General features: G+C 35.8%; 1 protein-coding gene across 1 annotated transcript in view; it reads left to right on the top strand.

Annotated features, from left to right (window-relative positions):
* The window catches only part of LOC146004296 (uncharacterized), a 953,900-nt gene that overhangs the window by 593,599 nt on the left and 344,870 nt on the right, over positions 1-15,431 (top strand). Inside the window, exons 7-8 of the mRNA XM_083143016.1 lie at positions 5,773-5,863; positions 15,031-15,221. Coding sequence (XP_082999142.1) covers positions 5,773-5,863; positions 15,031-15,221 — 282 coding nt within the window. The remainder of the gene's footprint in view (positions 1-5,772; positions 5,864-15,030; positions 15,222-15,431) is intronic.

Below are 15,431 nucleotides of genomic sequence, written 5' to 3'. Positions count from 1 at the left end.
AATGACCCCATGGTAGAGTATGTATGCCACATGACAAAATACATCTCTTATCATCATGTGGGTCCAGAGCCACTTTTCTTACAATATTGCTAGTCAATAAGTGATCCAAACTCTGGATTCTGGATTCTGATGTTTTGATTGTGCTACATGATTTGAGACAATTTTTATAATCTTCAAATTGGAGCTCTTTTTCAACAGTTACTCTGCCAATGCCCTTGGCTTTTTTGGCAACAGCGCCACTACATGTCTCAAAACTGTACATCTTGGCCCTTAACCCAGCAAATGCCACAATAACATCACCAAGTGTCTCATCTTTTAACTTGCCAGGCACCTTTTTGTTGTGGGGTTGAATTCTTGTATGTTCACTGGTATCAAAATATTCAAGCAATTCAGGCTGTGACATATCTTTATAAACATCTTCTGTTTTAATATCAAGAACAAAACTATCCGTGTCCATGTACATCAGTTTTACACGATCCTTATAAAAAGGCTTCAACACATTATAATACAATTTTAACATATGTAATTTGGCCAATTCCAATATCACAGCCCCTACATAAATAGGTTTATCAAACTTAATTTTTGTTTTTTTCATGTTGAAAAGTGCCATATTTTCATCATAAATTCTTTTATAATTGAAATTAGGCTTTGCAACCAATTTTTTGCTCAGGCTGGGGTCAGTAATTATTTTAACATCGGTATGTTTTCTGACATTTTCAATAGTTTTGCCATACACAGAATTGACCATCAATTTAAACAAGGCCTTATCAAATTGGCTTTTTGCAGATGTTCGAAGCTCTGTGTTTGTATCAATATATTTTTTCAACCATCTTGAGTGCCTGAACCTCAAAACTTTTCCAACTTTTGTCACTTGAACACCATGATGCATCAGGAACTGGAGGTTTTTGTAATATAAGACATAACCCTGTTTTGGCTCCAGTGTCATCATCAATTTCTTCTGTTTAGAGCCAGGTGAGCACTGAACCTCGGGAATTGGGGGCAGATCAGAAAATTTGTTGTGTAAATTATCTGGAATTGTCAGATCAACCTCTAAGAAGAGGCCATAGTCACTGTCATCAAAATTCTTAAGATCTTCAATATTGAAATCTTCAACCCATTCAAGCCCTGCATATGGCAGTTTTTGCATCATAGCATAGCCATACAGGCTGTTTGCATCCACATACAGTATATAATTTGATGGCCGTGCTGGATCATAATCAGGAATATATTTGTTATTTGCTCTGGCATATCTCTGAGAACATTGCACCATGCCTCCTCTTATACATTGCTCCATAAACAAGTACATATCTTGATCCTGGATCAGATCCAAATGCATTTTAGTGTTTAAAAACATTGAAGACCATGCTAGGCCCGGAGCACTGTAAAAATACATTGGATCCAGCTTATAATTTTGCATGGAAGATTTTCTGAATGCCTGAAGTATATCAGCTAAGAGGGTCACATCAAGTTTTAAATATGCCATGTGATAATCACCAAATGTCTGGCATTTTAAATTGTTCCACATCAATTGGGCATGGTGATAATCATCATCAGTGATTCCAGATCCTCTGATTTTGCTGTAAAACTCTTCTTGTGGTGGCAAAGAACACTCATCAAATTTAGAAAAATCTGTAACATAGTCATATGGATATACACCCTTCCGCCTAATTAATTTCAGGTCCTGATTTGGAAACAAAGCACATGTGATTTTGAATTGATCATCAGATAATTGAGTGGCCAGTGTAGCCAGGCTAGCCGATAAAATTCTGTAAGAATCAAGAAATCTTATGTGAATAGGAACACTATTAACTTTAATTATTTTGCTAATAGCAATATATTTCTCATCATTTTCAGCTAAAATATTTAAATTCTGCTTGTCAAACCCCTCATATCTGATCAGATGATGAAAATCATAATTGGATGCTCCATGGCAAAATATTGGGACAAATTTTGGTCTCTGGATCTTAATATTACAGCTATTACACAGGGCCATTTTGAATTTACCATCTGTATGAGAATGGTGTTTCAACTTGATTTTTGTATCTGAAAATTCAGAATCACATACCGGGCATTTTTCTGCATTGTTGAAATCTTCAATCTGTTTCTCTGTTAAAGGCAACATGGGTTTTGATTTTAATAAGATATTAGATGCTATGTCATGGCACTCATTTTCTATTCTATGTGCAAATTCTTTGATGGCATCTGCTCCCATGTATGAATATTCTTTACTAACAACACCATTCTGTACAATCACATAATAAAAGCTGGAAGGTTCATGTAGCTGGTATGGTGTAATTGAAGATTCTTCAGGATCTGGATTGCAGAATGCAAGAGGTTTGAGGTTTGATTCAAAATCACAGACAATATATGCTGGGTGTTCCAACAAGGCTTCAAACTTTTTGAATTTGGCATTTTCACTTGGCATTGGCATCACCATATGAACAGGTTTATGATTTTTACAGTATTTCAGATGCTCAATTAACTTGTTTTTGGCAATTTCTGCATTCTCTTCCCGAACCCCATTCACCATTTTTCTACCATCAAAAACAGTTAAACATCTTCGGCACAACTTGAATATTGTATTGGATTTGCCTTGTTGTGTTCTCACTAAAGCTTCAAGATTATGTATCAGAGTATAATGATATGTGCCATCCCCTTCAATTAAGAGCAAATCAATCGGAATAGCAGAATCATCATCAAATGTACTGATTCTGAGAGGTGCTATCAAACAATTGCCACGGCCAGTGGAACAAATAAATACATTAATAGATAATTGTTTGCCATTGATATGCCTGGCCTTTTTTTCAAATTTATCAATATTCTGAACAGACATTGGATATTCTAAACCCTCCATTGCCTCATCAAAATTGTGTTCATATTGTTTATAATAACTTATTCTCTCAGGATGCATTAAAACTGGAAACAAAGCAGCTAAAATACACCACAAAAAGCATTTATCATCATTATTTTCAATATTAACCACGGCTCTTTTGTTTTTAATATTGGCAGGTAATGGCAAATATGTAGATCCTTGTAATGGGCTGAATTCAGAAATATTAACATATAACTTGTGTGGAGATCCGCATAGGCTCCATCCAGACTCTTTTGCTGCAAATTCAGTGTGTTTAATATTTAATTGATCTATCAAACTGCTTATTATTTTGTCTGAATTTGCATTTGAATATACGGGTATAGTTTCTGTTATGTGGGGCTGTGTAAATTTTGTGCCATTTGATTTCTTATATTGTGTAAACAATTTGAGGGACAGCTTATAAGAGCCATTTTGTGCATTTAGAATTGCCTGCACATCAGGATTTACACTGTTCAAAAAATTCTCAATACCACATCTTGGCTCTGATACAAACCGATAATCTCTTAATTGGCTATTAAAACTGCTATGGATGGGTTCATAGCGTGGCTGCTTTGCAGGTCCAGCATTAACAGGTGCTTCATGCTTCCTTTTCAGACCAGATGTAGATGGTTGTGGGGGCAATATTGATGACTGTGCAGAGCAAGTACCTTTATGTTTATATGTGAAATATTCCATGCTATATTTTCTATGGCATTTGGGGCATATTTTTGTGGGAGTTCTGTATTTGTCTGGATTACAAATCTTTTGGTGCTTGGCCCAATTGGGGCTGGATATATTCTTATTGCATTGATTACAATATTTTTGATTTGGCATTTTTGTTGTTGTTTATTATATACAATTTCTTGGGATTCAAATCAAAATTCTATGCTTAATAAAAAATATCAGTTGGGTTCAGCAGTGTGATTTGTGTGTGAGTGTGTGTATATGTGTGTGTGTATGTGTGTTAATATTTTTGGCTTTGGTATTTACATAAAATTTCTTGGGGTTCAAATCAAAACTCTATACTTAATAAAAAATATCAGTTGGGTTCAGCAGTATGATTTGTGTGTGAGTGTGTGTATATGTGTGTGTGTGTGTGTGTGTGTGTGTGTGTGTGTGTATGTGTGTATGTGTGTTAATATTTTTGGCTTTGGTATTTATATAAAATTTCTTGGGGTTCAAATCAAAACTCTATATTGGATAATAATTTGTTGCACAGCATGATGCAATATAAATAAACCAGAAATAGGCCACAACTTGGCCACAAGTGGACCGGAAGTAGGCAAACCGGAAGTGGACCGGAAGTGGACCGGAAGTAAATATGTGTGGGTGGGTGTGGGTGGGTGTGGGTGTATGTGGGTGGGTGTGGGTGGGTGTGGGTGTGTGTGTATGTGTGTGTATGTGTGTAGGTGGGTGTGTCTTGGCCTAGATTTAGGTGTAGCCAAAAAAAATATCAAGAGGGCATATTTTTAACAAGCTTATGGACAACAATCTCACAGAAGTGCCTTTTACAAGTGTAGGCAAATCAATCTGAGGGGGGTCATACTTTCTCAGGAAATTCTCGAGGGCATTTTTACAAAAATCTTGGATTAGACAGAGTTCCACACTTGAGCAAAAAGCTCATATGGGCATGTTGAGCTAGTTTTAAGTGTAGACAAATCTGCTTGAGAGGGGCTCATACTTTCTCGGGTTTATAATACCACAAATACAACTACTGATCTGCCAACATTGCACATGACCCACACTTCATATACGAGGAAATGCTATCTTATATAATAAAGCATACTTGATACTGCATACATATTAAGAATGTTTAAGTTAGATACGGTTTTGAAACATACGTTATGCAGAGAGCGAGTATTTCATAAACTAGGTGTCTCATTTTTTTGCCGCTGACTGTACATGACGTACAAGAACATATGCATAACTTGGAAGATTTTCTTTAGTCGCACAGGACAAGAAGTTTTATATTACATGTTGCCCTCTTCAGATACAAGTAACTTTTCATTTTTGTCACTAGGTGGCCTGTGAGACCCAATCCATTTTGTTGAGCTGAGTGACAGAAATTGTAACAAACAGTAAGTTGATGTTACAGTAATTACAAGTACATTATTGACTAAATAATCTGTGCTAATATAGAGATTAAATGCATATTTTACTGTTAATTAATAGTTATTATTCTTTAAAGGACGTTGGAGCTCTATGATGCCTGGTATGTTATATAGAAGATATATGTTTCGTTTTCTTGTGGAAGGTTTAAAATTTTGCAACAAAATCGTTTCTATATTCGGTCACACGTTCCCGCGATTGTTATAATATTTTAATTATTATTTGTACATGTTGAGTTTTCTAATTTTCCTGTTACCATATTGCGATTTTACTGGAAAAATTAGAAGATTGTACACACAGGATCAAATAGTTATTCAATTGTAAAACTGGCTTCAATGTATGAACGAATATCCAATTGAAGTTGTCAAAAAGTTTTAATGTTACACAAGAATAGTGTAAAATATTACGGGACCGGGACGTTTTTTTTTTTCTCGTGCAATTTAGATTCGGTCCAAGTTGCGTATTGTTTCATGTCGATACCGAACTTGGACCGTATTTAAATTTACCCGGAGAAAAGGTTTCCTGGACCGAATAGGAATACTTTACAGCTGAAAAGGTTCTTTAAGGTCCAGAACCTATTTACGCTTGCTGATTTTCTCTCCTGGACCGGATTTGAATTTATTTACAATTCCTGGGCCCTTAACAACCCTTCTCATAGGCCCCCCTTGTGCTTATAAGAGTCAATACCCTCCAAGTGGTTTTCTTAAAATATCTCGACCCAACATTGCTGTTTTTTATCGTTTTCTTATTAATTGAAGCCGCTCAACTCGAGTTGTGAACACATCATTCTGACGCTGTCATATTCCTTGCAGGAGAACTCCGAGAGCCTTGGCAAGCAGGATTCCCGTCGGAGAGCGAAGAGAAAGCTGGGCAAAGAGAGGCAGAGCCAGTCCTCTCACACAGGTTCGTACATCGTCGCCTGATTGGTTGCTCATAGTAGCCAGTCCCTTTTAGTATGTAGTATACACAGGGCACAAATCAAAGCCCTAATCATCCGTGATCTATATCTACATATCAGTGGCGTATGCTCGGCTCAAAACTTGGGCTATCTCACAATACCGTAAGCCCCGCGACAGATTAAGTTTGCGGCAGGTTGTATGTATTAATCCGCGCGAGAACGGCGCTCAGAATCTTCGTGACAGTTTACCTCAACCACCGAGCTGTTCATATCACAGACTGAGAAAATCGGCAGTATTGTAGCGGAACTATATTCTGCGCGCACGTTTAGGTCTATATGTGTGAAATGTTGCTGCAAAGTTAACCTGTCGCGGGGCTTAGTGTTCTAATGGATATGAAAAGTGCTTGAGGAACTTTTTCAAATTTCTTGAGATTTTAAAACAATGCCAGACAATTCAATTGTTTCAAACCTTCAAATTCTCTGTTTTCCATGCATTTACTCAACTGTTGAAACACCTGTCTCAGAATTTTATCTGGCAGAATCATACGGTAGCTTGACGCACTGTTGAAAAAAATTGCACATATTTTTATATATGTTTACCCTTTCCTGAAATGTTCTTGGTTCCAAAATGCACCGTTCCTGGTAAAAAAAATGGCGAAGACTATCCCTCTGCATAGTCAGATTGTAGATGGGTGAGACTTGCACTCTGTTACGACTTGATGAAGGTTGCCAACTCCTAGGAAATCAGGTTTCCAACTCCAAAATTTCTTCTGAATTTAATCTCTCGGCTTCAGGCTTCGCACATAGCCTGTAATATACGCTCCTGCTATACATGGTTGAAAATTAAAATATAAATTACTTGAGAGTTAATTGTAAAACTGTTATTGTTATTATCATTCTTTGACTCTTTTTTTTCCTTAGCTGAAAATAATCGTTTTATTTTAAGATAAGAAATGTGTAATTCAACTTTGTTGTTCATTAAAATGTGTTATATCATTGCAAATGTGCAGGACCCACGCCCGTAACCAGAATTCTATTTCGGGAGGGGCCTCTTCCCTTATCAGTCTAAAGCCGAAAACGTTGGAAGATAGAAGCCCTGAAGACAAATTTCTCAGTATATTTACAACTTATTCTATTAAAGATGTTTAATAGAAAAGAAAATATAAATTTTGTTGTAAAAAGGATTCTTTTCAATTCGTTAGGAACAAATATAGTTGAAAATGTCACTTTCTTTCATGAAAGCCTTGAAAATTAATTGAAGAGTTCGGCTCGGGAACAAAATATGATGGCATTTTGGTCACTATTGAGTTAGAAAGTGCTCGTAAAAAAGTGGCCATCGTTGAATTTTCTAGTGTAATTGCTACGTCATGCAATTTACATTGGACTCAGTGAAGCCTTCTGAAATTGGTGAACACAACACGAAAACAATTTATCTAGAGTATAGCTTCTAATAACTTTTCTGCTTAAGAAACTCAATAATGACAAAAATGTCCCTTATCATGTTTTACTCCTGGGCCCTACAACTTTTAGTGAACTTTACATTGTCCACGTAGTCTATGTAAACTACAACTCGATGTAATCTACGCGTAGATTACGTAGACAACGCATGTGGACGTTAACTTCAGGGCTTGCTGGGTAGAAAAGAAACACAACACAGTATTCGAAGTTATACGCAGTTTTATAATCACTTATATTTCCTATCGTATGTGGACTTACAAGCAAGGTACAGATTTGCTTACGTTTCTGCCTGAAGAGGAACAATTCTATAACATACTAAATCACATCACAATCACTAAACACACTTGCATATAGAATTAACGTTGGACAAGACAAACGTAAATACACGAAAGTTTCTGTACTTAATTATTATTTCCGAGCATAGCCAGAATGACACGACAATAATTACCAATTACACTATTCGGGCATTCCATTAACCGTTATCACATTTCTGTTGAGTTCTCTCATTCACCTGTTTTCTAACTGAGTCTATCGTCAGGTGAAGAACATTCAGGCGGGTTCACTTCCTCTGCTGAGACAAGAAAGTGACGTCAACATGAACAGATTATGACGTATTTCTAAACATATACACAAGTTCCAACCACAACTGTATCAATCTAACTATAGTTGTCTGTGACAGCTTGCACATTATTTGAAGTAACAACACAGATTAATAAGATCGCTTACTTCCTATCTCTCCTTTGTAATCTGTGCGTATACCAAACCGGACATGTGGAGCCACCCTACAGCTGTTTCGAAACGTAAAGCGTTTTCATAGCAACCTCTCCGCCAATCATATCTTACTCTTGGCAGTGACAGTTGAATGCGTCTCAGCGCAATGATCCGCTCACCCCACCCTTCCATTCCTGCTTTTATTTTCTGCTAATAATTCGGGACATATCTCGTAAGGTCGAATTAATTATTTTATGTAAGTGCATAAAAATGTTCTACAAGGATAAATACCATTGTTCAGTTAATGCATGTTACGTTTGAATGATTTCTACATCTAAGTTACGAGATATACAGAATAAGTAGCCCAGAAGCACAACATACGAAAATAATTTCAAGTTCCTGAAATTCCAGCACGTAAATCATTCCGTTGTGCATGAAAAATGGTCCGTGTATTATCTGTGGTAATAAGTATTTTTATTTCGTATTCTCCCTATTATGCGTTACTTTTCTGACATTTTGGGCAAATCGCGATTTTATCTACGGAGATTACTTTGTTCGTAGATCAATGCGTTTTACCCCTCCCTCGTCGTTGTTTATTTAGCGTCGCATTTTTCCAATTTTAGGCTAATCGCGACGATGCTATGAAAAATTGATGACACAAAGAAAGCTCTAACAGGGATTCGAACCCAGGACCCCTGCATTAACTGACCAATGGTATTTATCCTTGTAGAACATTTTTATGGACTTAAATAAAATAAATACTACGACCTTACGAGATATGTCCGAATTATTAGCAGAAAATAAAAGCAGGAATGGAAGGGTGGGGTGAGCGGATCATTGGGCTACCAAAAGTGTTCTAAAGGGCGCTCGAGCCATGTTGCAACATTTCAAAAATTGTCTCTTTCTCTTCATAACAATTGCTGCACAGTTTAACGTGGGTGGCAATGTGCAGGATACAGCACACTTAATATCAGCAACTGTTTCTGGTGCCGTCACTGTAATTTTCTCTCTTGTGTAAGCCTACCATATTCAATCGCAAGATGTAGACACTTCTGATTTACCAACGCAGAAAATCCCATTCATCTGTCTATGGCCTCATAAAACGAAAGACAAATGCATCCACTTTCTCTACAATTGATATCAGTGGAGTACCCTGAGGAGGGGGGGGGGGGGATTTGTTCCTGAAAATGCCAGGAAAACAAAAGACAGGATTCGAAGGTTTTGTCTCAGGAAATAAGAATAAATCATAAAACGTATATTAAAAACTACTGATGGAACATTAACGCTATTCATCTAACGAAACCATTACAAATCGGCTGGCGGCTTGTAGGTATGAAATATACTGGAATAAAAGATATATACATATAGTCAGTCAGTACTTGTTTTCCAATCTTAACCACCATCCTAAGAAAATTGGGGACCTACAAGTGAGTAGCGTAACCCAGTCTGGGAAATCTCCTATAACAGCTGAGGGTTCGATGTGCTGACCCTACGTCACCCCATTACTGGTTGAAGATCTATAGGGTAGGGTTGTGGGAGGCAGACTGGCAGTCAGTTGATAGGCCAAGGACCTTCCAGGGCTGTAGAGCAGTGGATCTCAAACTTTTTCAGTCGTAGACCCACCTTGAAGGATATTACACTTCATGGGACCCATAAGATGGGAACAAGCGGAATTACTTTGTAGGGGTGTGCACCTAGTCTATAATCATATATTTGCTCTTTTACAACAACACGGCCTGAATTTAAATTGTTAAAACAATATATCTAAGTAATTTAAGGTAATAGGTTTTTAAGACCCAGTTAACAAAGTTTCGAACCCAACTTCCCGACCCACCAAATGTCCCCTCAGGACCCAGGAGTTGGTCGCACTCTATAGGTTGAGAAACTATTCTGTAGAACCATGGGTTATGTTATGCTGTAGATGAAAGTAAATATTTTACACTACAGTTAATTTCTATCACAACTTACATTCAGTGTTCTGTAGATGAAATAGTATTTGGGACAATACGACATAGAAACTAGTTCAGTGCCATCTGCCATGAGAGAATAGAATAAAATAATAGTTATGAGTGACACAGCTCATTGGGGAAGTTATCAAACAGAATAATTTCTGGAATAAAATTGTAATTGTTTTAATTCTATCAGTCTATTTCTCTGTAAAAACTACTATGATGATGATAATGAATAGTTATGGAAAAATAGAGTAAGAACAGGTCACACCTTACACAAGTTAATCTAGAATGCCTATATAGCAACCACCCCATCTCGAAGTTGTATCTATATGGAGACGCATAGCGGTTCGGATCCCACTTTAAACTGTAGTTCCAGTCCCGATTGGCCTTACTGTGAATAAAGTTGACTTAAAACACCAAATCAATCAATCAATCGAAGTTGTATGAAATTTCACTTTTCTGGTTTGCATGAGAGTAATTTCAACCCATTTCTAAAAACGTGTGAATGTTTGTAAGATATGTTATTAACTAATCACTGCATGCTTATTCATTTTAGTATTTGTCAAAAATCCCTAATTTTTAATCTAGGATGGGAGTAGGAGTATGTCATACAAGCGAGTTTTGTTCGAAGTTACTTACTGGAACCACTCTACATATTGACTACAATTGCGTCATATGGCATTACATATTTCATAGTTACACAAAAATCTGGACTCGAAATAAGAATGTCTTAGAAAAAAACAAAGCAGTCATTGAGTATGTAGGATCAAGCTAGATAAGCACACTCCCAGCCCCCCACTCCTAAACACACACACAATGGAATTAAAAATACACCACTGAAAGATCTTATCCTGCACAGATATGTATTTTATATATTCATATACTTAATACAGTACTGAAGATGATACAATCCATGCATTCAGAATAAATATTGCACATGAATTTTTTAAAGCTAATTGAGAAACAAAAGAAATGTGCAAATTTCCAGCTGATGACAAAGAAACCAACAGTATTTTTTGCAATTTAGAGAGATTTCACACCAAAGTGACATGTGACACTTGGAAATGAACCAATGAACAGCAACATTTCACTCATAGTGGATGCCATATTGACAAAATCCCTGCTACTTCTAAATAATGTCACACATGTTTCTAGTCAGTCTAAAAGAAAGTGAACATAAAGAGTTAATAAATAATCATTCTTTCAAGCTTCACACTATCAGGTCGATCATTGGTGCATGTTTCTCATATCATCCCTTCCATCAAGAAGTAAATTTAACTTGGCCTCGTATTGAACATAGGTGTCTCACTCATGATGATTTGCTGCAAGGGCTAGTCCATCCAATGTGTCATGTCTAAATGTTAAGTGATTGGCTTATTCCTAGCAAATGTGTAGATTATACTTTCCTCAAACTTTTGATCTTACCAATTATTGACCAGGTTGGGAGTTAATGACAGCACTTTAATAAATGTCATTACCTTTTTGAGAAGAGCTGGGCTCTTATACTGTCTCTGAGGAAGTTCGTAGTTTTGTGTATATCCTTTGCAAGTCTTTATAACATTTCAGTTTCAACCTTTCCCAAGGGGCTCTTCATACCCATTTTTTTAACTCAGGTATGGGTTCGATACCCGGTGGAGACCCATAGTATTTCGGATCCCACTTTAAACGGTAGTTTCAACCAAATTAGCCTTTCTGTGCATAAAGTAGACCTAAAAGAACAGTTCAAACTCAAGTAAGGATATTAGATAGGAGGATTCTTCCTCACATACATTGAATGGCCCAATATGGTCATTATGCCTACAAGTCCCAAAATTTATTTCAAGCATCTTACTTCCAATTACACATATAAATTATATTGTTAGCATTAAACATATGGAATATAAAGTTAAAGACTATAAGAAATCCTTAAAACCCTACATCAAATAATTTCCACTGCATTGAATATTATCATAATATTGTTAATGAAAATCCATTAGACAAACCATTGTGTCATACTGATAGGTTTCTTGGTCGGACACTCACTATGGTGACATGTTATACTTCACAAAGAATGAATTTACATGTAGAAATACTCCAGAAGAAGAGAACAGTTTCAGAGTAAGTACATTACTCTTAATGATTTAATACTCATACTGTGGAAATGTAAAACATTATATTCTATTGCTAATAACAAATGTAAGGGAAAATAAACAAACACGTTGTTATTCAGGTATATATATATTTATTGAATCACTAGTAAATAATATATTTTGCATAAGGTATGATAATCTCTTTGAGGTCCTACAGACTTTCACTGGAATAAAAGTTACTGAAATTATTAAAGCATCATTAACACACTCAACAAACATTTCCATAGTAGGTTCACATATGTACAATCTCAAACAGAAAAATATGTGCATTTTATTTCCTTTAATCAAACTTTTCAAATATTTTACAGGACTGTTTAGCTGAAAATCATATCTTTTTCAACCATCCTGCTTGAATATTTAGTGAAACATTAAATACATTTGTTTCTAACATCCTCAAGCAATGTATCGTGTTGTTAGGTGTTATGTACTTTAAGCAAAATTTATCTCTAAAGCATATATTTTTTTAATGCAGAAAAGGGAAAATACAATTTCTTATGCATGAGCCACATAACTGATGGCAATGTTATTCCATAAGAAATGCAATATACTTACTTGGTTCTACATCTGGGTATGCATCATGCACTAACTTATTTCTATTAGAATTCATAAACATTTTCTCTGAAAAATTATCTCCACAAACTCTGTAACTTTTGTATGTTTTGTGCCTCAAGTCCTTTCGCCATATTTTCTCCAACTGTATCTCAGCTCTACGAGAAAAATAAAAGACGAAAAATTATTTTAGAAACATATAACTATGCAAGACAAAGCATTCTGCATTTTATGTCACTCAAAAAAGATAAATTCCAAGATGCAGGAGTTGTTAGTGAGCTAAGGTCAAAGCGTGTCAACACAAAGAAAAATATGCATTAGATCACTATCTGTATCTGTTGAATAAAGTAGTGTCAAATGTATAAGGGTCCATTCTATGATAGCACCTTCAACAATTGCGCAAAATCTTATGAGCTTGTCACCATTCAATTGATTTATTTTTACTCAATTTTTACATTATTTCTCATCGTAACTACTTCTTATGGCACCATACAGTGTGTGGCAATGCAAATAAAAAAAAATATTATAGATATTGCACTAAACGTCCTAACATATGAAGCAAAGTTTTACCACATTATCTTTTAGAAAGAGTCCCTGAAGCTTACTGCCTAACCTACAACTGGCTAACAATGCAATTTTTGTCATTAAATGGATCATGGAATCTATTCCCGGGAGTGTTTCAAGAAAAATGTTATGACACAACATATTTCTGAAGAAGATACCAGGACAGGAAATATGTCAACAAATCAAAATCACCCATACCATCTAGTAGATCAAAGCCAATGACCAACAACAAGAGCTATTACAGCAATAATATTAACTACAGGTATAATTAGATGATTCCATCAACAAAATATTTTATTATTAATAATAGGAGTAACATCCATAATTCTGTAGGGTTGGATTAAAGCACATAGATTAAAATGCGATTTGAAACACAAAATCTTCCTCCCGTGGCACCAGTGAGAAAGGATTTTTCTTTACAGTAACACATGTGTAAACGTTCGTAAAATATTTTGCATATATTGCACATGTAGGTTAGTTAAACTCATTTCGTTTCCAAAACTAGTGATTACTTATGATTTGGTTCAATGTATGCTTTCGTAGTTAGGTTAGGCAGGCCAGGTTTGGTTCTCTTAGCATTATAAATAAATTACCTAAATTCATTTTACTAAGGTTCCGATTTACTTCTACATTAATTTCCACTAGTCTACGATACTTACAGTCCCTTGTCAATGGAAAATACTTTGTCCTTGGGAAGCGTGCAAGCTTACGTAAGGTAATTTTTAAGTTGTTTTTTCAACATAAATATATTTTTTAAAAAAATCCAAAAAGTGCTAATTACTTTAAGAAAGGTTCAAATTTCGTGTGACAATGATTGCTAAAATTCTACGATAATTAGTCTTCCTGCTAAGAGAATTTTAAAAAAAAATCATAGAACGATAGGAACCGTTACCTTAGGTTTCATTGCTTTAATATTTACACGCTTTTTTCATCTCCTGTACATGTTGACAAAGTTTTAAATGCTAGAAGAAATAAACTTCATGCAGAAGCGAATAGGAGCGCGATAACTTGACACTTTCTGCATTATAACATGCACAAATGAGCTTTTCCGAACTTCAAACAAACTTCAAGTCATTCCTACTATTCTCGTTGGCTTCCTATCCTCCTGTGTAACTTATAAATAACATTAAGTTACAAAATCGAACCTTTAATCTTTCAGACGTTTTTTTTAACACATGTCCTTTTACTTAAATGAAGCAAAATACAGAATACGAAGACATGCTAGGAATTATTATCCGTGGAAACTAACTTTATGGAAATTATTTTTACATAAAGAGCGAACAGAATTCATAAATAACTAACCTTTCAGGATATGACAGGACACGAACACAGCTCTGGAATCCTCTTCTGACAGTTTTTACAATAAAAATCTGCACAATAAGCCATTGTTTTTATTTTTTGTTCTTCTACATCCTTATTAAAATAGTTAGTGTACGTCCATGACAGATCATATGGAACGATGTTACGTCATGTGGAAGTAGTGACTTTAAAAATACGATTTTTCTTATACATGTTTAAGAAGGGAAAGGCATTTAATAAAATACAAAATCACGTACAAGTGATCATCATTGATTAATAGATACATAAACTAAATTTTTAATGAGAAAATTAGGATTTAGCATCGATGGTGGTGCCGACTGGTAGCTGGTTAATTCATGCACGAACAAATGAATTCCGAAATTAACCTTATTCGGATTTTTGCACCAGTGCGGGAGGCCTGGTAACAATCTTAATATCTTACAAATATAAAACCTTAAACGCTCAGGTTCGTTACTAGGTAAACTGGCTTACGTTGGTTTCTATTTCCAGAGAAAAATCCAGCGCTGGAAGCAGAGAGAAGCTTCCAGGTGCTGCACAACATGGCGGCCAACCCCGAATGCCTGGGCTACTTGCTGCGTGGCCTACTGGCCCACATCCCGTGCCTACTTCGCCTGCTACAGCAGCTGAACGAGCCTACCCTCCACGGGAGCATGGCCTCCCTGCTGCACCGAGTTCTCAAGGTGAGCGCAGTTGACTTTCTTTCGTAGATATGACATTGTGCAGGTGGTTTATTTTCATAGGAGTCGTTCGTACATGAAGGGATTGATTTTCAGTACAGCGATTTTTTTTTACTTTTGAAAAACAATTTTTGTTATTATTTTAATGTTCGTCAAGATTAATAATTTTTGAAATTGACATATTATTTCTTCTCTGCCTCAAGTGAAAGTTTG

This window comes from Lepisma saccharinum, chromosome 21 (assembly GCF_977018435.1).
Source record: "Lepisma saccharinum chromosome 21, izLepSacc3.1, whole genome shotgun sequence".
Lineage (NCBI taxonomy): Eukaryota > Metazoa > Arthropoda > Insecta > Zygentoma > Lepismatidae > Lepisma > Lepisma saccharinum.
Note: the sequence above shows the minus strand (reverse complement) of the source record. Positions and strands in the feature narration are given on the sequence as shown.